At 38.9% G+C, this 27,318-nt stretch overlaps 1 protein-coding gene across 1 annotated transcript in view; it reads left to right on the plus strand.

The window, feature by feature from the left end:
* The window catches only part of LOC115215053 (pancreatic triacylglycerol lipase-like), a 51,303-nt gene that overhangs the window by 11,579 nt on the left and 12,406 nt on the right, over positions 1-27,318 (plus strand). The window contains exons 2-5 of the mRNA XM_029784194.2: positions 20,234-20,496; positions 21,019-21,165; positions 22,593-22,701; positions 23,869-23,985. Of these exons, the coding sequence (XP_029640054.1) occupies positions 20,234-20,496; positions 21,019-21,165; positions 22,593-22,701; positions 23,869-23,985 (636 nt within the window). The remainder of the gene's footprint in view (positions 1-20,233; positions 20,497-21,018; positions 21,166-22,592; positions 22,702-23,868; positions 23,986-27,318) is intronic.

Genomic DNA, 27,318 nt, shown 5'->3' on the forward strand with positions numbered 1-27,318 from the left:
CCAACTGGTTTTCTCAAATGTTTCCTGACCTAGGATGAGTGTTGGCTTCATCACTTTGAGCCAGAGACAAAGAGACAAACCATGCAGTGCAAACATTCCTCCTCACTTGCACTAAAGAAGGCCAAGTTTGTTTTATTTGCAGGGAAGGTGATGGCCTCGGTTTTTTGGGGATGCCAAAAGCATTGGATTTATTGACTGTCTTCAAAATAACCATACCATCAATGGAGAGTGCTATGCCAACTTGCTGAGGCAGTTATGAAAGGCTATCAAAACCAAGCACCCAAGAAAACTGATGAAAGGGGTTTTGTTTTATGAGGACAATGCTCTAGCACACTAGTCCCTGGTTTCAATGGGTGCTGTGTGCAGCTGTGACTTTCAGCTGGTTGATCACCTCCACTAGTCTTCTGATTTGGCCTCATCTGACTATCATCTGTTCCCTGACATGAAAAAGCACTTGGCTGGAAACCAGTAGTGCAGTGATGATGATGTCATATCTGTTGTTGATGACTTTTTGACCAACAAGATGAAAGTTTCTTCACCAATGGGGTCCAATCATTGCAACACTGATGGAAACATTCTGATAGATCCTGGAAATGACACAGTTATACATTTTCCAGTTTATCTATAAAATATTGGTACCAGGACCACTCAGAAGGGTATAGATTATCTCCCAAATCTGCCACAGTCAAATAACTAAATACTTCAGTTTCAAAACTTGATTACTGAAGCTATCTTTTACTTTGACTCCATTTCAATGAATTTATTATTTGGGATCCATTAGTTGTGTTTAACAGCCATACAGAATTATTATTTTGTGCATACACCTGACTGGTTTTCATGCTCGTGGTGTGTAAAAAGCACCATTCGAGTGTGGTCAATGCCGGTGCTGCCTGACTGGCCCCCGTGCTGGTGGCATGTAAAAAGCACCCACTACACTCTCAGAGTGGTTGGCATTAGGAAGGGCATCCAGCTGTAGAAACTTTGCTAGATCAGAAGGGAGCCTGGTGCAGCCTCCTGGCTTGCCAGTCCTCAGTCAAACTGTCCAACCCATGCCAGCATGGAAAACAGACGTCAAACGAGTCTTTTATATTTACAGTCTTTTATATTCTTTTATAGTCTTTTATATTTACATTTAATAAACACTTTATATTTACATTTAGTGCTTCATGTTTCTCTACCTGTATCTTACATGTATTTCATATATAGTCTTCTACATTCTCCATCACTCATCATCATACATCTTACACACCACATATAGTCTTCAATATTCAGTGCCCATATATAGTAGTTTTACTACTATATATCATCGCACATTTTAACAGACAACTTATGTTTCACCACTACATAGCCTCACACATGTTACACCTGCATCATAGTCCTCACTATCTATGTTTCCCTACCCAACACCATCAAACATTTTACACACTACTTTTCATACTCAACATTCACTGTCACATATTTTGCACCCGGTGCACGGAATTACCATATAATCACATGCTTAACCCATGCCCTGCTATATACTGTGTTGAAATATTATTCACCGTGTTTATGAATCAGTCAAAATTCATAGTCCCCAGAGCCTTTAACGCACAGGAACAGAAACATTACCCTCTCCTTTTATATCCTTTTATAAAGGTTATTTTAACAAACAACATTAGTAACAGTTTTCAATACCTCGCCCACCCTGTATCTACCCTAGCCACTTCAACCTAATGGGAATGTAGACACACTGCTATATTATACATGTGGGAATATAACTGCCCCGATATTTATCTGAGAAAAAACAGCTGTTCTTGTATATGTTATTGGGAAGAACAGTTGATAAAGTAAGAAAGTTTAAACATTAAAGTAAAACAAGTAAACAAAATAATTAACTCAGATTTTATTTAGGTTTGAACCAAGAATATGTTTACATTTTTTTAACTGGGTTTCTTGCATAGTGGTTCCAAGTGGGATTTTAGTTTATATATGTATTTGTTTTGCATATCTAAATATGCATATTTGTTGACAAATATATATACATGTGTGTGTGTGTGTTTGTGTGCATGTGTGTACACACATATTTACACATACACTCATCACATACACACACACATGTGTGCACTCATGCACACACATGCATGCATGCATGCATACACTCACACACACACACACCGCATACAGGTGTGGCTATAGGCATACATGTCGCTGTGGTGTTAAACATCTTGTTTCACATGCATGTTGTTTGTTTCTAGTCTTCCATGAAATATATATCAGGGAAAATATCAATGTGCTCAATAACAGCTGAGTGCTGGCAACAGAAATACATGTATATGTATATGTATATCTATCAATTTATCTATCTGTGTGTGTATGTGTGTATGTGTGTGTATATATATATATATATATACTGGGTCATCCCATAACTACTGCAACTTTTTCAATTGCATGAACTAAAAGTCGGAGGGGGATGGGATAAATTACCCGCATTAACTTGCTGTAAAAGCAGGCAGTAATTTTACCTTGTCCTTATTCTTAGTGCAAGTTTCGAAGAGTGCAATTCAATATTAACAGTTATTTTTTTCAAAGCTGTAATAGAAGTGACAAAGGAGCATATTTGGATTATTTTGCTTTATGAGTTCAATAAAGGCAACAACACAATGGAAAGTGTGAGAAATATTTATGCAGTATATGGGGATTGGACAATAAGCATAAGCCAGAAACTACAACCTGGGAGACAAGCCTCAATCTGGAAGATCTGTAGAGCTTGACAAGGATATCCCTCAAACCCTGGTGGAGCAAAATCCCATTGTAACTGTTGAGGCACATGCAGAGAAACTTGGAGTTAGTCATTCAACCATTCATAGACACTTGCATGCCATCGGAAAAGTCAGCAAATTAAGTCAATGGGTTCCTCACAAACTTTCTGAGTCTAATTGCACACGGAGAGTGAATGTGTGCTCTTCTTTGCTGTCATGTCTCATGAAAGAATCTTTTTTCAGTCTGGTCCAAATAGTGATGGTGATGAGAAATGGGTTCTCTATAAAAATGTCAAACACCGAAGACAGTAGGTAGGGAAAGGAGATAACATGTAAGGTGTTGTTATCTGTTTGATGGGATATGAAAGGTTTAGTCCACTTTGAACTTTTAAACCCAAACCAATCAAAGGAGATCTACTGCGAGCAGCTTGAGTGACTTAAGTCAGTGCTAGAAGAAAAACAACCATCTTTAGTTTCAAGATGGAAAATGTTCTTCCATCATCATAACGCTCAGCTATATACAGTGAGGATGACTGGAGCAGTTTGAATGGAAAATGATGCCCCATCCACCGTATTCACTGGACATTGCCCCATCTGATTATCATTTATTCTGCAGTCTTCAAAATCATTTGGACAGAAAAATATGAATTCTGCAGACAAGGTCAGAACTGTACTGGAGAAGTATTTTTTGTCACAGACAAGTGAATTTTAGAAGTGGGGACTTGCAAGTCTACCAGATAGATGGAAGAGCATTGTAGAAAATGAAGGAGAGTATATTTTAGATTAAAGAACTTTGTTTATCTTAATTTTGAAAAATAAAAGTATAAAAAATACGCATAATTTATGGGATGATCCAATATAGATGAGGTAGTATCAAAAGGTTCTTGGACTTGTTATGTTTAATAAAAAAATAACTTACTTGAAGTAGTCAGAGTACATGATGGGGTACTTAAGCTTTGACTAGTTTTGCAGAGTAGCACAGTAACAATCATCTCAGCCTATACTCCAGCACCTCCCCAACTGGGTCTGCCAAATGAAGAGAAGGACTGCTTCTATGACACTCTTCTGTAAGCCACTTCAAAGATAAACGACTGTGACCTTATCTTTGTGGCTGGTGATTTCATTGGACATGTTGTGTGGCACCCAGGTATCTTCTATGGAGTGCATGAGGGACATGGAATTGGTTCCTGAAATGAGGAGTGTATAAGGCTGCTGGATTCTGTAACACAAATGACATAATGATCTGCAACACTAACTTCAGAAAGCCAGTCAGTCACTTGATAACCTATGAATCCTGCGACCATGCAGGATTCATGGTTGCTCATAAATGCAAAGGTCTTCCCTGGAGAAGAATGTACTCCACAGCATAGGTTACTCACTGGGGACTTGAAGCTTCTGGTCTGAAGGATTTCAAGAAATAAGCCAGTTTAGAAAAGAAGAGTATGGAAGCTTAAGGATCCTTTGATTAGTCAGAGATTTAGAGACATCCCAAATGAAGTATATAATGAGAGGGAGGAGGAGTTACAGACTTGTAGCAAAAAGGATAAGTGGACTTGCTGAATGCCTCAGACCAAATTTGTGGCTGGTGCAAAGTCCCATCCAAGCCTAGGATGATGTGGTGGTGGAACAGGGTAGCTGACAGGGACATTAGAGCAAAGAAACAGGTTTGGAAAGACTGGAAGGGTGGTGGGAGCAAGGAGTTATATCAAGCAGCTAGGAGGGAAGCTAGGAAGCTGGTATACTTAGCAAGGAGTGAAGCAGAAAGGAAGAAGTTTGCCAATGTCTTACAATGTGAGGACCTGAGGCTTGAAGTGTTTCAGCTTGCAAGACAATGTGCCATGGAAAATTGTGATGTTATAGGAGAGAAGTGTGTTTGCATGGATTATGGTTTATGGTTCACATATATATGTGTGTGTGTACACCCATCCATATTCTTTATATACCAATTGTGTATATACGGGTTGGGGCAGAGAGGATGGACGTTTTTGAAAAATTCACAAAATCATTAATTTTAGCTGCAAACAAATTTTATTGACATCAGTGTGTTTGTATTGAATTTATAATTGTCAAAATCAAGTGTGGAAAACAATATCCATCATGTGGTGTTCGTTTTCATTGATGCATTTCTGAAGGCATTCTTGGAAGTTGGCCTCTCTCTCTCCAACATTGCTCTGTTGATTTGGGTGACTTCCATGCAAATAGCTTCCTTCAAATTGTCCAATGTACGAGGTTCTTCCTTCAAATCGTCCAATGTATGCACATACACATATGCCTTGAGGTTTCCCCATAAGAAATAATCACACATGGACAAATCAGAGAACTAAGGGCGGGGGGGGGACCAAAGAATGTCAGCAAACCTGGAAATGAAGCAGTCACTGAAGAGAGGGTGAAGAACATCTATTAATGTTCTGGCTATGGGCTGTCACCCCATCCTACTGAAACCATACACATTGAACAGGCTTATGTTTTCATCGTAATTCAGACACAAACAAGTTGTTTATCATCTTGATGTAATGCTTGGAATTTACAGTGACAGCATTTCCATTATTGTCTTCATAAAAGTAAGGACAGATGACTGCAGCTTCTCCAACAGCACACCAGACCGTCACTTTTGGGCCGTGCAGTGGTCTTTTGTGCAGTTTGCTCAGATTTTCAAGAGCTTGTCTGATGTGTTCCACATTTTCTGGGGTCTGAACCGTTCGTGGCAGCCACACCAGTCTCCTATTCATTAGTGTACCTCGTGTATGAAGTGCATTCACCCAACGTAAGATTGTGCGACAGGTGGGAACAGCCTGATTTCGGTGTATGTTGAAGTGGTGCTGAGACTCATGTTGTACTGCTGTGACAGACTCGTTGATCTTCATTTAACTATTGGAGGCAAACACGCAATGCTCTGTTGTCCATAGCACCATGGCTTCACCTGAAAAGAAAAAAAAATGCTAAGATACCATGGACTGAATAGTATCTGTTAGACATATGTCTCACCCCCTGGGGCCGAGTGACAGCCATTTCAAAAACGTCCATCCTTTCTGCCCCACCTTGTACATACACACATTCATTTCCAATCTTCCTTCATTTCCTGTGCTCCATGAACTCATGGGGAGAAATTTCCTTGGTTTAAAACAGTTGAAGATTGGTGATAGGATAAAATATATTTGGTAGGAAACCTGCGATCAGAGGACTTCGAAATGAATTTGATAGTTATGAAGGTATACATCTAGAAAAAACGTATAGAATCTTTTATCTGTACTTCAAATGAAGATTGAAAAATAATATGAGATCACAGCTTGGATTATACACCTACACCTATCTTTTATCTTTTATCTTTTTCTTGTTTCAGTCATTTGCCTGTGGCCATGCTGGAGCACCACCTTGAAGGGTTTTAGTTAAACAAATCAATCCCAGGACTTTTTTTTAAGCCTAGTATTTATTCTATTGGTCTCTTTTGCTGAACTGCTGAGTTACAAGGACATAAACACATCAACACTGGTTGTCAATCATGCCAGAACAGTCAGTGGAGCCTGGTGCTGCCCCTGGCTTCACCAGCTCTGGTCAAACTGTCCAATCTGTGTAGGCATGGAAAATGGATGTTAAATGATGATAATGATATATACATATATGGATGAGTGGATGTGTATGTATGTCATTATTCAGTTTTATTTAGAGAAAGAGCTGTACATTATTTATATTTGACGGATATTTTGGCTGATATACTCCCAAAATGATTTATTATTATTTTATTCATGTCACTGCCTGGAATCGAACTCGGAATCTTGGGGTTAATTGCCTGCGCTCTTAAGCACTACGCCATATACCCATGGGCAATTATAGAGTGAATTTTAAGGCTTAAAAATCTAATATTTTCCTATTCTTCTTTAATACCGGTTCCCATATGCTACTTGTATCTGCACTCGGTCTGCTTAGGAGGTTATTATGTCCTAGTATAATGTGCTACTTCTTTTAGTTTTAGTATTTTCCAGTGGTGTTCTCTGTCAATTATTTTAACTTCATCCCACAGGGAGAGGTGGTCTCCATTTTTCCAAACGTGATTAGCTATACCCGATTTATCAACATCTCCTCATGTCACAGCTTTACAATGTTCCTCAACCCTTATTTTGAGGGGCCGGTATGATTCGCCTTTGTATAACCTACCACAGCTACATTGGATGGAGGACATGCAGTCTTTGGTCATATTCTCTTCTATTGGTGGTTTTACTCAAAGGAGATATTTGTGAGGTATTGATGAATACTATCCTGATGGCAAATGGGTGCATATCTTTTGTATCTTTTTAGAGAGGCCTTTTACGTAGGGTAAACAGACTGTGGTCAGTTTATGGGTTTCATCCTCTCTTCATAACTGGAGTGGATAGTATGTTTTTGGGGTCATTGTTACTTAATAGATCGTTACTTAGCTTGGTCATTTCTTCATGGTTTGCTACTTATATTCTTTGCTCGATGTTTTAGACACTGAGCAATTTCTCTCTTTACACTGTATGGATGGTGTGCATTGAAGTTGAGGTATCATCCAGTGAAGGTCGGCTTGCGGCATATGGATGTCCTGAATCCATACTTGGCACGTGTTATTAATATGTCCAGAATTGCCAGCTGATTGCCTTTTTCCTTTTCCATTGTGAACTGTATTGATGGCTTTATTGAGTTCACATGATCTAACAGCACTTGGACATCTTCCTGGTGGGGCCAGAGTATAAAGACGTCATCAATATATCACAGCCATAGAGTTGATTTTAGTGGTGTTGATCCTAAAGCCAAATTCTCAGAGTATTCCATGTATATATTGGCTATTATCTGTGATAATGGCAAACCCATAGCATGTATGGAAAATCAAAGACCACTTCCCACTGTGGGATGAAGTTAAAATAATAGACAGAGAACACCACTGGAAAATACGAAAACTAAAAGAAGCAGCACATATGCTAGGACACAACAACTTCCTAAGCAGACCGAGTGCAGATATGAGTAGCATATGCAAACTAGTTTTATAGAAGGATAGGCCCTAAAATTTACTCCATAATTACCCACGGGCATATGGTGTAATGGTTAAGAGCATGGGGTACTAACCCCAAGATTCTGAGTTTGTTTAATAATAATAATAATAATAATAATAATAATAATAATAATAATAATAATAATAATAGCAACAACAACAACATCATCAGCATAATCATCGAAAAATACCTTAGGAATGAGAACCCAAGTTTGAAATTTCCCCAGGACCCCTGAAGAAGGCTGGAGAGTATATCAGCCGAAACAAACAAGATGAGGACAAATATCTGTCAAATGTAAATAATGTAAATCAGTATCATCATCATCATCATCGTTTAACATCTGTTTTCCATAATGGCATGGGTTGGGCGGTTTGACTGGGGTCTGGGAAACCAGGAGGCTGCATCAACCACTCCAAGAGTGTAGTGGATGCTTTTTACATGCCATCGGCACAGGGGCAAGAGTGGGGCTGGCAATGATCACGGCCAGTTGGTGCTTTTTACGTGTTACTGACATGGAAGCTAGTCAAGGCGACACTGGCATCAGCCATGTTCAGATGGTGCTTTTTATGTGCCACTGGCACAGGGCTCACAACTACAATTTCCATTTGATTTTGGTTTTGATGTACTTGACTCAATATGTCTCCTCGAGCATGGCCTGTCACCCTACAATCCAAGGTACTTTTGAGTGGGCTGGTTATGCGACACTGGTGTAGGTTACAGCTGTGAACTCACTTTATTTGCCAGGTCTTCTCAGTCACAGCATATCTCCAGAGGTCTTGGTCTTTTGTCATTGCCTCTGTGAGGCCCAGCGTTCAAAGGTCATGCTCGACCACCTCATCCCATATCTTCCTGGGTCTACCTCTACCCCAGATTCCTTTAACTGTTTGGGAGTGGCACTTCTTCACACAGTTCTCCTCATCCATCAGTAGTACATGACCATACTAACACAAATGTCTCTCTTGCATGCGACATCTGATGCTTCTTATGTCCAATATTTCTCTCAGGGTGCTTACACTCTGTTGTGTGTGCACACTGACATGACACATCCAGCAGATCATGCTAGCTTCATTTCTTTCGAGCCTACACATGTCTTCTGCAGTCACGGCCCATGTTTCACTGTTGTGAAGCATGGCAGTTCACACACATACATCGTACAATCTACCTTTCATTCTGAGTGAGAGGTCTTTGTCACCAGTAGGGGTAGGAGCTTTCTGAACTTTGCCCAGGCTATTCTTATTCTAGTGGTAACACTCTCTTAGCATCCACCCCCACTACAGTCTTGGTCACCTAGGTAGCGGAAGCTATCAACTACTTCTAGTTTCTCCCCCTGGCATGTGATGGAATCTGTTTTCTGAGCATCTGTGGTGTTTATTGCCCCTGTGCATCTGACACACATGAAAGCTATCTTCCCAGTTAATCTTCCTTTGATGTTGCTGCACTACTTATGTGTCCATAGCTTATACTGGGTACAGCTTATGGAGTTTCCACCTACACCTTTTCTGCAGATTGAGCAGAGCCACCTACCTGCAGGGGTGTGTGATGTTTGCCTTCCTACTTACTAGAACTTTGGTCTTTGCAACATTGACTCTAAGGCCCTTCGATTCTAAACCTTGCTTCTACACCTGAAATTTCTTCTCTAGTTCTGCTAGCGATTCTAAAATATATAGGTTCCAGCGTACATAATTCCTCATCTCTCAAATATAAAACTGAGAAAGAGCTGGTTTCTAACTTAGATCCAAGACTCCTTCATTGGAATTTCAACAACATCAACAGGGTATTTTTGTATGTATGTATGAGGGGGTACCCAAAAGTAACTGGAAACGTTCCCTGTGGGACAAGCCTGTTGTAGTTCGGGCTTCTGTCACTAGAAACCACTTGATGTGACCCTCAGCCATCAGTCTGCCAACCAACATTGTTGAGTGAAGTCGTACTGCCACATGGGACATCTTTGTTTTGCAGTGCTTCTTCCCTGTTTGTCGATTTTTTTGTGATGGCTGAAACAAAGGAACAGCATGCGTCCATGTAATCCTGTTTTCTGCTGGGGGAAAATGGCAGCCAAAAGAGTTGTCATGCTTCAAACAGCTTACAAGGCTGCTGCCATGAGCAAAACACAAGCTTACGAGTGGTTTTCATGCTTTAGGAATGGTCACTTGTTGCTTGAAGACCAGCCTCATTCAGGGTGACTGTCGACCTCCTGAACGAATGAAAATATCATGAAAATTCATGAACTGAACTTGGAGGACCATTGCCTTACAATTGACGAACTTGTTGATATGACTGGTATGTCCTGGAGCTCTTGACAATGAATTTTGAGCAAGGAATTGTGAATGAAAAGAGTTGCAGTAAAATTTGTGCCTCACTTGCTCACAGAAAATCAAAAGCAGTTACAGCTGAATGTGCCATAAACTGAAAAAAACAGTTGGAAATTAATCTGAACCTTTTTTCAAAGGTCATCATTGGTGATGAAAGCTATGATCTGGGAATGAAGCAGCAATCAAGTCAATGGAAGCATTCAATGTTATCATGCCTCCAAAAAGTGCATCAAGTGAAGTTCAATGTCAAGATGATGCTGATTTGTTTCCTCGATGCAAAAGGAATTGCCCGCACAGAATTTGTTCCTCCTGGTCGAACTGCTAACCAGACATTTTACTTGGCAGTTCTGAAATGTTTGTGAGATGCAGTGAGACAAAAACATCCCGACCTGTGGTAAAGTGGAGAGTGGTGGTTTCATCATGACAATGCACCTGCACATACCACCTTGAGTGTGAGACAGTTTTTGATGAAAAATGATATGACTCCTCTTACCTGCCTTCCTGATTCACCCGATCTTACTCCCTGTGAATTGTATGTATGTATGTGAGTGTGTATACATACATATATACATACATTTCTAAAAAAAATACCAAACAGAAAATTCCCAGGCCTAGATCTTATTACAGGATATTGGTTTAAAAAAACCTCAATTTTTATAGTATGTATGTATATATGCATGCATGTATGTATGTATATATGCATGCATGTATGTATGTTTAGATGTATGTATGTATGTGAGTGTGTATACATACACATATATACATACATTTCTAAAAAAATACCAAACAGGAAATTCCCAGGCCTAGATCTTATTACAGGATATTGATTTTAAAAAACCTCAATTTTTATAGTATGTATGTATATATGCATGCATGTATGTATGTTTGGATGTATGTATGTATGTGAGTGTGTATACATACATATATATACATACATTTCTAAAAAAATACCAAACAGGAAATTCCCAGGCCTAGGTCTTATGACAGGATATTGTTTATGAACCTCAATTTTTAATGGCAAGATTTAATAAGACTATTTGAGAAGTGTATCAAGGTTACATTAAATGTGTTCATATGGCTGTCAACAGTCATCACACTGCCCATTCTTCAAAATAGCCAAACCATTGAAGCTATAAATTACCATCCAACAGCCTGCCAAAGCATCATGTATAAGATATACTTTAGCTGCCTCAACCCTTTTCTGTAAGATCATTGTACCACTAATGACATTTCTGTAAGATCATTGTACCACTAATGATATTGTAACCCCAGAACAAGGTTGGGGAAAAGAATGAAGTGTAGTGATGTGTTGAGTAGCTACTAGTTAACAAAATGATGCAAAAAAGAACAATAAAGAATCATAAAAACTTGGCTGAACTGTCAGAAAGTCTTTGATGCCACCCTGGGTGGATTATCAAGGTACTGTGATTACCAAAGTAACTATCTTGTCCAAGTTTGCAAACATGAAATCAACAACATAATTGAAATAGTTAATGAACTTGAGGAGAAGTATGAAACAAAAGCTGATACAGATTTCTCCCCAAGGAGCATTGATAAAATCTATTTATCAAAAGATCAAAATATTAAAAAAGTTTTCAGTTAAATGGGAAGATAGTTCATGGGTACAATGATAGTTCATGGACACATTGAAACTCCGACGTCTGGCAGCTGACCTGGCAGACACCCATAAAATTATCAACCATCGCACAAACAATAACACTGAGCACCTCTTCAAACTCCACCCGTGGACATATTTACAAAGTAAGAAAACAGCACAGCTCCCATGACTTCAGGAAACATTTTTTCACGCTGAGAGTTGCTGAAGCGTGGAACAAACTGCCGGCATCGGTTGTTAGTTGTCGGAGCACTGCATCCTTCAAGACTTCCATGCTTCCTGAGATTCGCCAACACTACACTTGATTTTCTCCCCTCCATACACACACAAGCATGTTCACTTTCCAGACATTTCTACATTACTGCATGTACTTTATATGCACTTTCTGACAAGTTGTCGTGCACCTGAGCACTGTATACAATAATTTCATTATTATATTATTATATACAAACCATAAAGGGAAGTGATCATATCAAAAATTTGGCATGGACTAACAACAAATCGATTTCCTACATATTTTATTGGATAAACTTATTGTCCCAGGTATGTTCTCATAAATTCATCATGCTTTTCCATCTAGATTTACCTCTTTCCTGCCAAGCTTACTGCTTAAACCATGTTTGTGTTCTCCCAGTCATCAGCCTTATCACTACTGGTACTTTAAACTCTTTGGTTGCATATTTGTGTGAATAAAACACTGATTTAACCTAAATTTGAGACACCAGCAAAAGAAGAAATTAAGATAGACTTTTTTTCTATTCCAAAGCTGGCAGGCTAAGGAACTGCACCAGACACCAGTCTGATTTCACATGATTTCTACAGCTGGATGCTCTTCCTAACATCGACCACTTTTCAGAGTGTGCTGGGTGCTTTTACTGCACAAGGGATTTTATGTGGCACTGCACAGTTGCCTTTACATAGCACCACATAGACTTTTCTATGTGGCACTGCACAAATACTTTTACATGTTGTGCACACAGGTGCTTTTATGTGGCACCACATGGATGCTTTTATGTGGCACTGCCATGAGTGCTTTACACTATCAGAAGAATCAGTCTTAACATTTCTGCAGGTGTCTTGCTACAACAGAGGGGGCATTAGAGGAGGTGATCCAGTATCAAACGAAGAAAGGTTAGAATGTATCAGGGAAACAGAGAGGCAGAAATAGGTGTCTTGCTATAGAGGCGGTCTATGGTTACTCAGTGAGAGAGAGAGGGGAGGGGAGAGAGAGGAGGGGAGAGAGGTACCATCCACAGGTACCAATTTCTTTACTACCCACAAGGGGCTAAACATAGAGAGGACAAACAAGGGATTAAGTCGATTAGGTCGACCCCAGTGTGTAACTGCTACTTAATTTATCGACCCCGAAAGGCTGAAAGGCAAAGTCGACCTCAGCGGAATTTGAACTCAGATTGTAACGGCAGACGAAATACAGCTACGCATGTCACCCGGCGTGCTAATGTTTCTGCCAGCTTGCCGCCTTGGTACCATCCACTTCTGTATACAGCTGTCTTCACTCATATGCATCACATGTCCAAACCAACGCAGTCTCCTCTCCTGCATACCACATTTAATCCCTCTTATGGCAAACTTTTCTCTGAACACAATAATAATAATAATAATAATGATAATAATAATAACGATAATAATAATAATGATAATAATAATAATAATATAAGGAAAGCAAAAAATTTGCTATTGATCTCGTGCAGGATACCCAAACTGAACAACCCGAGGGAAGTACGGCAACTATTGTTGCAAAGAAGGTGAAAATGATGGCAATGAAAAAAGCGCACGAGCAATTGGCTGATAGGTGGGAGGAGAAACCTCTGCACGGCAAATATGTGACCCGCAGCAAACAAGCTGATGTTGACCAGAAGCAAACCCATCAGTGGCTACGGAGCTCAGGGCTAAAAGCAGAGAGCGAAGGTTTCATCCTGGCTGCTCAAGATCAAAGCCTATTAACCCGGAACTACCAGGCCAATGTGATGAAAAATGGAGCAGACCCAAAATGCCGATTCTGCAACGACATGATTGAAACAGTGGACCACCTAATCTCTGGATGTAAAGTCTTAGCACCAGTGGAGTATAAATTAAGACATGACAGAGTTGGCCAATATCTCCACTGGCTAATAAGTCAGCATTACAATATCAAAACTGCCGACAAGTGGTATAATCACCACCCTGAGGCTGTAACTGAAGGTGAAAATGTAACCATTCTGTGGGACTTTCCAGTACATACAGACCGAACCATCAAGGCCAATAAACCAGATATTGTTGTGAAAGACCAAAACAATAAAGTTTGCTTATTGATCGACATGAGCATCCCCTGTGATCATAATATCTCAGCGAAAGAGTTTGACAAGCTCAGAAAGTATAAAGACCTACTCATTGAAATTGAGAAAATGTGGCATCTCAAGGCGGTTACAATACCAGTGATCGTAGGAGCACTAGGAATGATCAAGAAGGGAACCGAAAATTATATGAGAATGATCCCTGGCTTACCATCCCTGCAAGAAGTGCAAAAGATTGTCTTAACTGGTACATCACACGTATTGAGAAGAGCATTGTCGATGTGAGAACTGTTGCTGCTCATGTATTTTAATTTAACTTAAAAAAAAAAATAAAAAAAAAATGAACGAACTAATGGCCTACCAATGTATACTATGAGTTTCTTTGCCCTAGGAGTCGGGAAGACACTCGGCAAGAAATGGAAGCAAATTTGAAAGAAGAAAAAAAAAGTAATAATAATAATATTAATATTAATAATAATAATAATAATAATGATAATAATAATAATAATAATGATAATAATATTAATAATAATAATAATAATAATAATAATAATAATAATAATAATAATAATTATAATTATAATAAATAGGTTCTCATATACAAAAAGATGGAGTTGTCATTGGTCTGCTGGTTAAGATTGCTTCACAGCCTTAGGGTTTCAAATTCAATACTACAGTGTAGCATCTTTGACACGTGTTTTTTAATATTGCCCTAGACTGACCAATGCCTTGTGAATGGATTTGGTTGAGAGTAACAGTACAAAGTCTGTTGTATGTACACACATATACAAAGTCAAAAATTATCTGCACTCTCATCATAACATATCTTTATTATTGTCACATTGACTTCTGCACGTGCGTACTTAGAGTTGGTACTATTGTGGTCATGTAATCAAAGTTTGAACCTGATTGCACCATTTTACTTTCTGGCTTTACAGTGTGCACCACTGGAAAACAAATAGCAGTGATCTGATTTCTCTAGTTGGAAGGTGTGTCAAGTGCTGAAATTCACCAGAGGCTTTTAGCACAATATGGGGACAGTGCACTACAATGTAGAAGAGTGTATGAGTGGATCAAGAAGTTTAAAAGTGGACAGACGTGCATGACACATGAAGAGGGAGCAGGATGCCCACAACCTCCACAACTGACAAGAAGATGCAGCAAGGTTGAGAGATGCTGAACCAGTTCACTATTATCATCTCTCTGCTCTTTGTTCTTCTTTGTTCTTCTTTGGTGCACGTTGCTAGTGGAGTGGCCATGCTTACACTGTAAAGCCAGAAAGAAAAATGGCATGATCAGGCTGAAACTTTTATCACATAACCACAATAATACCAACTATAAGCATGCATTTGCAGAAGGCTGTGATGTTTGTGGTGTGTGTGTGTGTGCGCGCGCATGTTTGTGTGTGCATGTGTCAGTGTATGTGTGTGTGTGTGCATGTGTGTGTGATTGTGTTTAAATTTTTAGCTTCTGCTAGTTCTGTGCTTTCAAAGACACCTTGAATAAAACATCTCTTACTTGAAAAACATATAAGAGTTAGTGACAGAATGAGCATCTGGCTGCAAAGTAATATACTCATCAAACCAATGCTAGTATAAATATATGGATGCCAAAATGAATGAACAAGATATAATTTACACTGATTTAAATTTTGCTCAAGAAACATATTTCACACTAATTAACTAATTTTCTTACATTCTCATTGTCATGGTGATAATGACAGTGATAAAGATGGTAATGATGATGATAAGACAACAATGATAATGGTGGCAATACATGAGAAATAAACAATGAAAATAAATAGGGAAATATGTCTGTAAGCTAATGATCTATCACCATCTGTCAGAGTCAACCACAGTCAAGATATTTAACCTTCCTTGTGATAGTTGTATCAACAATGATAAAATTATTGTTGTCAACAAACCAGATATTGTTATCAAAATAAAAACAAAATAAAACAAAATCTGTCAACCGATGCATATTTTTGTAAACATTAAAGAAATATAACCATAAAAGAAGACTTGCAGCTTGAAATATTCTCAACTTTTGGCATCATAGGTTATAGTTGATTACACTGGACAACAAAGATTTTGCTACTGGGGTAAAAGTATGTGTTTTAGACTAAATTGAGGATGATGATTCCGAATCTTCACTTAGAATTGTTCTAGCATGTCAGGATTTTGAGTTATGCCCATGCACAAGATTATAACTATACTTTCGGCTAGATATAGGCCATATTATAAAATTTGCTAAAATGAAAGCAGTCTTAATCCAAAATTAAAGAAATAACAGCAATAAAACAAATGAGAAAGTTCATTATTCAGTTTAGCAATAGATGGCGCTGATATATTGTGTGCAAGCGCCAAATACGTCAGTTTGTTCTTGGTAACTCTTGGTGCTGTTTGCACTGCTGGCTTGTGTGGTATGTGTATCTCTTGCTCTGTGTGATTTCTGTTTTAATTACTGTGTGGTTCATAAGATTATGCTCAAGTTGGCTCCGTCATTCACACGTGCCATCTTGTTTTGAAGCATTCACTAGACAAAACTTCCTTTTTTATCTCACCTTCCTCTTCAAGTGATACTTGAAGAAGTTGATGAGAGATTGACCAGAGAGGAAGTTTTTTGTCTCTTGACCTTTCAGACACGTCCACCACACACATTCTTTTGCCATAGCCACAAGTACGATGAAAATGGCTCTTCCTTCCCTTTTCAAGGAAGGAGGCATGACAATATTCACGATAGACTTGGTTGATAAACTGACTCATCCCACATGCGATAGCAGTCATTCGACATAGGCCCACAGGTCGGAAGTGGTTGAACACTGTACGAGTGCGTGCAGGATGGTTTCGTTGCTCTGACCGCATCTCAGACAGGTCGGCCCCATGTCTCTTGAGCCATGTCTGTAGAGCTTATCCCGAATGGGTAGTGCTTCTCGATAGCACTGCCAGGCCAGGGATATCTGGAAGTTGTCCATAGGTCCTGGCCCGAAAGTCATCTTGAACAGGTGGGTCAGATATTCCTCGTCGATGCCCAGGTTCACCCCAAGATCATCGTCATACTTCCCCTCCACTAATCCCCTATAGAATGCTTTGGTTGTGTTGAAGTCGCTTAAGGTCAACCTGGGACAGCATAGTTGCTTGAGCACAATGCGACACCCACGGTGCTACTCACCCTTCCTTGGCCTCTTTTTGATCCATGACTGCAGTTTGGTCATGTAGAGGAAAGTGTGTTTCACAAATGGCAACCACACCTGTTCACCATCGTCTACGTAGAGCTGGAGATGTCGCAGTCTCAGCACGTGTCTGTGCATAATCAACCACGGCATGCCCAGCCCTCCTTTTAATGGGTGTTGACAGCAAATGGATTGCCAGATCATCGGTACGCATCCTTTCCTCAAGAAGTGGAAGAGAATGCATTCTAATTTGGTGATGGTAGGGTTGGGACACTTATTTTTATAGTACAGTGTGTTTATTTGAACATACTTACTGTACAGTGTTTATATGACTAGATTAATAGCTGCACATTCACATGACCAACCCATATAAGTCAGTCGATGGATTGATCTAAGTGACAATGCCCCCTACCTCATAATATTTATGGTAGTAACCAATGAGTTGAGACAATGACCAAAATTATATATAAAACAGTTTTTTAAAATTAAAAGTTAATTAAGTGAGTTTGATAGACCATCATGACACTAGATTACTACTGAATATCTTGTCTCCATGTAGGGTATATCCAGGGATAAGTCAGGCTTGGTAGAGTACATAGTTCTTCTCCAATCAAGACCATTCACAACAGGAGTTGAATTCTACACAACACTTAAGAAAACACTTGTCAGTTTTACAGTGTACAAAGAATGGCTTTATGCATCACATGACCCTCACACTTTTCTGCTTCTCAAACTGCAGCCAATATTTTCGGTTCCTAACCAAAAGAATTGTTACCAATTTTGTGGAGTCCTCTTTTACTTCTCTTCTAAACAATGGCAGCTCCATAAGCAATACCCCCATGCAAAAAGCTTCCACCTTCACTACATCCAACTGCTCACCACACATCCTTGGTTAGTCCCCTCCAAATCTACCTTTTCTACTTCACCATGCTCTCACAAACAAGAGCAGAAATACACTCAGTTGCCTCAAACAAACAAGTTACCAGCTCTTTCAATATCCCTTTCATTACATTCAATCACTGGACCCACACTCACTGACATTTTAATCTCTCACTCCCTACAGGGGTGAGACAATATATCCTGACAACTGGAAGTGGGCATCAGTGTATCCCATTCCAAAGAAAGACAACCTTTCCAACCAAGGCAGCTATCTTCATATAACTCTCACCTGTAACATCTCTAAGGTGATGGAGACAGCCATTAGCAATGACTTTCTCCAACATCTTGGATCTCTTCCTCCTTAGTAAACAGAGCAGTTTCCACAGAACCAGAGCCATTACAGGCCTACTTTCTTATGTCATTCACCAGTTCAGTGAAAGCAGTGATGTGGCTGTAGACATAAGCAAAGCCTTCTACCGTGTCTGGCATGCAAATCTATTCATATTTCTCACCTATAAGCTCTACCTTTTTCTCAGATCTTGTATCAGAAGTTTCCAATTTGAGTGCCTTATGCAGATTATATGGTCCTTCATTCTTTCCTAAGATTCCTTGGCCATTCATCATTCACATGCAGCCAAACTTGTAATGATTCCATAAATGGAGGCCTTGAAGGATGAGGGATGGTAAAATGAGAGGATGGGGGAGTAAGGTAGGGAACAGGGATGAGGGGAAGGGATTAGTAATAGGGTTGATAAAAAGGGAGAGATAGAGTTGGAAAGGTTATAGGGTGGGTTGTATGAGGTAAGGGACTCTAGGGCTATCCAACATTATACAGATTGGGTATGGATAGAAGGTGCAAAGAGAAGGACACAGGAAGGGAGCAATAGACTTGAGTGGAGAGCAATCCTGAATGAGTTACTGAAAGAAAGAGAGGTATAGGGTGGTTGGAGATGAAGGTCAGAGAGGAAGAGCAGTAAAAGAAAAGGAGGCACAAGGATAGGGGTAAGAACTAGATACTGGATGGTATAATAGAGGTAGGAGGGAGAAGATCAGGATGTGAAAACTGTGAAAGCATTCTAGATGGTGAGGCAGTGGGGAGGATGTACAAAGAGAGGTGGAGGAAAATTGTAGGTGGTGAAGCAAGAGAAAGAAAGGCTAGCAGTCACCTTAAAGGTGTAAAAGTGGGGAAAGAGATAAAGATAAGGCAAGGTTTTGATAGACAATAGAGGTAACTCAGAAGAGAGTGTGGTGTGAGTGATAAAGATATAGAAATATTGTAGGGAAGATGTAAGGTGAGAGTAGTATGTAAGAAGCTTGTTTCACAACCATATGGTTCCAGGTTCAATCCCACCTCATAATACTTTGTGCAAGTGTCTTCTGCTACAGCCTCTGCGAGTGGATTTGGTAAATGGAAACTGAAAGCAGTGTGTGTGTGTGTGTGCGTGTGTGTATGTAACTTTGTGTTTGTGTTTGTCACCCCACCCACCACCACTTAACAACTGGTGTTGGTGTGTTTATGTCCCTGTATTTTAGCAGTTTGGCAAAAGAGCCTGATAGAATAAGTATCAAGCTTTAAAATAATAAGTACTGAGATTGATTCATTTGGCTAAAAATTCTTTGAGGTGGTGCCCCAGCATGGCCACAGTCTAATGACTGAAACAAGTAAAAGGTAAAAAATATATATATATATGTGCACACATGCACACACATATATGCAACGTATACACACACACACATACTACACACACACACACACTACACACAGACACACACACTATACACACACACTACACACACACACTACACACACACACACACTACACACACACACACTACACACACACAAACACACGCACACACACACTACACACTACACACACACACTACACACACACACTACACACACACACAAACACACACACACATGCACACACACACACACGCACACACACATACATACACACACTACACACACACACACACACTACACACACACACACTACACACACACACACACTACACACACACAAACACACGCACACACACACTACACACTACACACACACACTACACACACACACTACACACACACACAAACACACACACACATGCACACACACACACACGCACACACACATACATACACACACTACACACACACACACACACACACATATTACATTTCTGTGTTTATTGTTTTGTTGTGTTTTCCTACAGGATCGAGCGCTTGCTATGGGAAGCTTGGTTGTTTGAGCACTGATGGTTTTTTCAGCATATGGAGACCCATCAACTTCCTTCCACAGTCTCGAAAAGATGTCAATACCCAGTTCCGATTGTATACCAGACTGAACAAGGCGGAAGATACATTAGTTCGTGCTGATTTTCCTCTCACGTTGACTGTGTCTCATTTCAATGATAGCAAACCGACAAAGTTCCTTGTACATGGTTTTACAGACAATGGTTTCAAACCCTGGCTGCTGGTAGGTTACCCCTCTTAACACAGGAGACACTTCACATTAATGCATCACCTGTTCTAATTGTTAACCCTTATAAGATGAGTGAGCTAATCCATTAATCCATCTATTTCCTGCTGTTAAGACAGACCAATCTTTTAAAAATACCAATCAAATCAATCTTGTGTGTGTGTGTGTGTGTGTGTGTACATACATATACACACACCCTCACACACACACATATACACACATACATATATACATACATATACATACATATATATATATATGTATGTATATATATGTATATATGTATATATATATATATATATATATATATATATACGTTTAGATATGTACAGGTATGTACATATATATATATGTAATGTGTGTGTGTGTGACATTAGTTTTCTTTAGAATGTTTGAAACAAATTTTATTGAGTATGTGTGGGATTTTTCCCTTCAGTATTTAACATTTCAAATAATTAAAACTTATTCTTCATAAATTATAATCGATATACATCAATTCACTCATTTTTTTCCCCGCAGCATATGAAGGATGAATTTCTAAAGTATGGAGACTTGAACGTGTTCATAGTTGATTGGGGCAGTGGCTCAAAGCCACCATATGTTCAGGCAACTGGAAATACTCGGCTGGTCGGTGCTGAAATTGCTTATCTTGTTAAATTTTTAGAGGTTTGTCATATGATTTTTGTCCTTCTTTGTCACTTATGAGACTTGTCTGTTTATTTGTTGTTATTTTTTACAGGTTTTTACTTGTTGTTTTGTCTTTCTGTGTTTTTTATTTCTCTATCTATCTTATTATAAATATTTATCAATTTTTGTGAAAGAGGGAGATTTAGGAAGCCATGAGTTGAAGTACTTGAAGGTTGAATACAAAACACTGAACCTTACAAAGTAGTTGACAGAGGACTGAGAGATGCAGAGCATAGCTGTACTTGAGAAGACCTGCCCAACAAAACAGAACCGATCTTAAGACTAAGGTGCCATGTAAAAAGCATTGGTGTGGGTGTTGGTGTCATGTAAGAAGTACTGGTGATGGAGTCAAGTAAAAAGTACCCAGTACACTCTGTGAAGTGGTTTGTGTTAGAAAGGACATCCAGATGTAGAAACCAAGCCAAAACAGACCATGGAACCTGGTGTAGCCCCTGGCCTTGCCATTTTTGAGAAGCTGTCCAACACACACACACATGTATATGTATGCATGTATGCATGTATGTATGTATGTATGTATGTATGTATGTATGTATGTATGTATGTATGTATGTATGTATGTAGATCTATATATATATATATATATATATATATTGTATATATATACATATATGTATATATATTAAAAATGAGGATGGTCAGTTTATGGCATTACCTTAGGTTTCCTGTCCATAAAGGGACTAACTTTATGGCATATTGTCAGATCCCAAAACCTGTTGGCCCAAGACCTCTTAAAGATATGGAGTGGAACTGTAAAATCTGTAAAACTTTCCAGAAGTTTATCATTTAAATATATATCAGCATGTCTAGATATGTAACTATATGCATGAAAATTCATACATAAAACATAAAAATCTGCACATACATACATACATACATAGGAGCAGCACTCCGTCGGTTACGATGACGAGGGTCCCAGCTGATACGATCAACAGAACAGCCTGCTCGTGAAATTAACGTGCAAGTGGCTGAGCACTCCACAGACACGTGTACCCTTAACGTAGTTCTCAGGGAGATTCAGCATGACACAGTGTGACAAGGCTAGCCCTTTGAAATACAGGTACAACTCATTTTTGCCAGCTGAGTGGACTGGAGCAACATGAAATAAAGTGTCTTGCTCAAGGACACAACGCGTCGCTTGGAATCGAGCTCACGACCTTACAATCGTGAGCTGAATGCCCTAACCACTAAGCCACACACCTTCACTACATACATACATACATAAAAACAAACAAACAAACAAAAATACCCTGTTGTTGATGTTGAAATTCCAATGAAGGAACCTTGGATCTAGGTTAGAAACAGGTTCTTTCTCTATTGGCAAGAAATCTTGAAATAAACTGAATAATGACTGACATACATATATTCTTTTCCTTTTTCTTTTTCAGAAGACTACAAAATTCAAAAGAGCTGATGCCCACGTTATTGGGCACAGCTTGGGTTCTCATATTGCTGGCTATGCAGGGGCTAGACTTCCTGGACTGGGACGCATAACAGGTCAGTATCTGCTGGTGATGGTGCTGATAGTGACAGTGAGTCTCATGAGGTACTACAGATAGTGTGGTGGTGGTAATTAAATATTTATCAGTGGTATTATTGATGATGGTAATATTAATTCTAGTAGGTTGGCTGTGAGCTGGCAGAATTGTTATAGCATGCCTGGTAAAATGCTTAGCAGTGCTTTGTCTGCGTCTATGCTCTAAGTTCAAATTCCACTGAGGTCAACTTTGCCTTTCATCCCTTTATGGTTGATGAAGTAAGTACCAGTTGAGCACTGAGGTCGATGTAATCAACTTAGCCCCTCCCTCGAAATTACTGGCCTTGTGCCAGAATTTGAAATCAGTATTAATACTAGTGGTTCCACTAACTTACACTGTTTTGGCTCCAAAAAAACAATTAATACATTATATGTATGTATGTATGTATGTATGTATGTATGTATGTATGTATGTATGTATGTATGTACGTACGTACGTACATACGTATGTATGTATGTATGTATGTATGTACGTATGTACATATGTACGTATGTATGTATGTATGTATGTATGTACGTATGTACGTACGTATGTATGTATGTACGTATGTACGTATGTATGTATATGTATGCACGCATGCATGCATGCATGTATGTATGTATGTATGTATGTATTTATGTATGTACGTACGTATGTACGTACGTATGTATGTATGTATGCATGTATGTATGTATGTATGTATGTATGCATGCATGCATGCATGCATGCATGTATGTATGTATGTATGTATGTACGTATGTACATATGTACGAATGTACGTATGTACATATGTATGTATGTATGTATGTACGTATGTATGTACGTATGTACGTATGTATGTATGTATGTATGTATGTGTGCATGCATGCATGCATGCATACATACATAGATGAAATGCATGAAAGCATGAATGCATGCATGCATGTATGTATATATGTATATATGTATGTATGCATGTATGCATATATATATATTTGTATATATTTATAAATGTAGATATTCGTATATTAATTAATGTACTGAGGCAGTGTGTCTATGAATAAATTTGTAAATGATGTATATGTCTTGACAGGTCTAACGACTATCATATCTAATTGAAGTTTATTGACCACTATCACTGTTGTTATTCATTCTTGTTTTCCCCCAGGTCTTGACCCTGCTGGACCCTATTTTGAAGGAACTCCTAAAATGGTAAGGCTGGACTCTTCAGATGCTACTTTTGTGGACACAATTCACAGTGATGCACGGAACATTTTACGTTTAGGTAAGAAGTACTTTTCTTTGAGGCACCTACATCACCATCATACACACATGCACATGCACACACACACACACACACAGACACACACACACACACACACACACACACACACACACACAAACACACCCACACACCCACACACACCCACACACACACATGCACACTCACACATGCATGCAGACATACACATACTGAGACACTAACTCACAAGCACCGCTTGCTTGACTTATAATAAATAATAGCCAAATCAACCTCATATCATATCCTTATTTATTAAAATTCATCATGGCACTCCATTGGTTACAACGACGAGGGTTCCAGTTGATCCGACCAACGGAACAGCCTGTTCCGTGCAATTAATGTGCAAGTGGCAGAGCACTCCACAGATACGTGTACCCTTAACGTAGTTCTCGGGGAGATTCAGCGTGACACAGAGTGTGACAAGGCTGGTCCTTTGAAATACAGGTACAACAGAAACAGGAAGAAAGAGTGAGAGAAAGTTGTCATGAAAGAATACAACAGGGTTCACCACCACCCCCTGTCAGAGCCTCGTGGAGCCTTAGGTGTTTTTGCTCAATAAACACTCACAACGCTTGGTCTGGGAATCAAAACCGTGATCCTGACTGCGAGTCCACTGCCCTAACTGGGCCTTTGCACTTCCACTGTTATAAATAAGATTCATTATATCTGAGGAAACAAATGTGATGGTCACAGTTTGAGTGTCTTTGATCATAGATCTGCTTGATTAAAGATGGCCTGGATTTAAACAGCACCACAATCACCACCATCACCACTAATAAAACACACACACACACACACAATCACACACACACAATCACACACACACACACACACACACACACACACACACACACACACATATTTGGTTTACATTTCCCATTTTTTAGACACAGGGGATTTTAAATAGGTAACTTAAATATTAAAATACCTTCTGAATTTAAAAGAAGTAAATTATTGTCTCTGTGATCATAAAATCAAATCTCAGTTCTTCTAAAGCTCTTGGCTTTTACTATTTTCAAATTGTATTCAGAGTGTATTTTATATCATAATATATGTAAGAATTAGCACTTCCTTCTCAAAGCTTGGATTCGAAATCAGACCCAAGAATCATTGGTCGTAAAATACCAATGCACAAAAAGGCGCGAAATCAGAATCTCTTTGTTCTGACAAAAAATGATGGATCGTCTCCCTTCGACCTCTGACCCGAGCAGGTCAGGCGAAGTTTAACAGGACGACCAGCGACCTACTGTACGCAATAACACTCTTGCGGTATATCTATTTTTCTGGCTATTTGAGATGTTATAAATAGAATGGAGAAATAGGTATCTAGAGAGAACCCGAACCAACGTTTAAGAGAACGCCACGCATTTATGAGGACGACGAAAGAATAATCAGAAAGGTGACTCTGTCATGCATGATTTACACACACACACACACACACACCACACAATCACACACACACAATCACACACACACACACACACACACACACACACCACACACACACACACATATTTGGTTTACATTTCCCATTTTTTAGACACAGGGGATTTTAAATAGGTAACTTAAATATTAAAATACCTTCTGAATTTAAAAGAAGTAAATTATTGTCTCTGTGATCATAAAATCAAATCTCAGTTCTTCTAAAGCTCTTGGCTTTTACTATTTTCAAATTGTATTCAGAGTGTATTTTATATCATAATATATGTAAGAATTAGCACTTCCTTCTCAAGCTTGGATTCGAAATCAGACCCAAGAATCATTGGTCGTAAAATACCAATGCACAAAAAGGCGCGAAATCAGAATCTCTTTGTTCTGACAAAAAATGATGGATCGTCTCCCTTCGACCTCTGACCCGAGCAGGTCAGGCGAAGTTTAACAGGACGACCAGCGACCTACTGTACGCAATAACACTCTTGCGGTATATCTATTTTTCTGGCTATTTGAGATGTTATAAATAGAATGGAGAAATAGGTATCTAGAGAGAACCCGAACCAACGTTTAAGAGAACGCCACGCATTTATGAGGACGACGAAAGAATAATCAGAAAGGTGACTCTGTCATGCATGATTTACACACACACACACACACACACCATCAAATATATTCTGCTTTAATGTGTATCCTGTATTATGCATTCCTTTAATATGTATTATTTGCAACCACTATTTAATATGCATTTTGTACAAGCGATGTGTAACATTGCTTACAAATTGATGTAGTGATAATAAATCTTTAATTTATTACAAAGCACTTATGTATTTATTAATACATCCACGCATCCACTACATATACCTCAGATATATATTTCAGCATTACCAATGTTTCTGACATTGTGATCAGTGTTATTATCATCATCATTATCCGTAGCAAAGGTGATGTCAACATGTTCATGTGAGCGTCATCATCATCAACCTCCTCCTCCTCCCCCTCCTCCTAGAGCATCAGCTCTAGAGAGGTTGTTGAACCCCCAGTAACTCTGAAAAGACCTTTTAACTCTGTGTTGTCCCCACTCATTCACCAACAACTTTATAGAATGTTTTGGGTGCATTTTGACATAACACCAGCACCAGAAAGAATATTTGCCATACAGGTACAACACCAACTTTTCAAACACTGACGACCGGGAACCTCTTATAATCACATTTCAGGAACTTCAAATTCCCACGGCCACCAAACTGGTTTACTGGTATCTTGCACAGAGTAGTACATTGCACAGTACAGTATTAATAAACTGTATATGTACAGTATCAATAAACTGTATATATATGTTTACTCATTCTGAGTTCAAATTCTGCCATGGTCGACTTAGCCTTTCATCCTTTCGGAGTTGATAAATTAAGTACCAGTTGTGTACTGGGGTTGATCTAATTGACTGGCACCCTATCCCCCAAAATTTCGGGCCTTGTGCCGAGAGTAGAAAAGAATATATATGTTTACTATAATATAGTGTACTGTTAACATGTCATCTTATCATATAGCGCAAGCATTATATAATCTCTAACTGACTAACAAAGAACTGAGACATCAAATGTGCTATTTGACAATATTGTAAGCTGTAAATATTTCATATTTTTATAGTTTTCTGTAATCATTTAGATGCAGCACGAAGTTTTGTCAGTGAACAGGTCGTGGTCTCAAAGCGACGAAAATATTTTGACAAATTAAATTTAAATGTTGAAGTGAATCTAATGGTTTTTGTGTGTTTCTTAAATAGCTTTATAAACACCTTCCATGCTGCAATTGTAATCATTTAATATTTTAGTAAGTGGCAAACGTTTTATAAATGATTATGTAGTTTACTGTACAAATACC

Source organism: Octopus sinensis, linkage group LG8, assembly GCF_006345805.1.
Source record: "Octopus sinensis linkage group LG8, ASM634580v1, whole genome shotgun sequence".
In the NCBI taxonomy this organism is placed as follows: domain Eukaryota; kingdom Metazoa; phylum Mollusca; class Cephalopoda; order Octopoda; family Octopodidae; genus Octopus; species Octopus sinensis.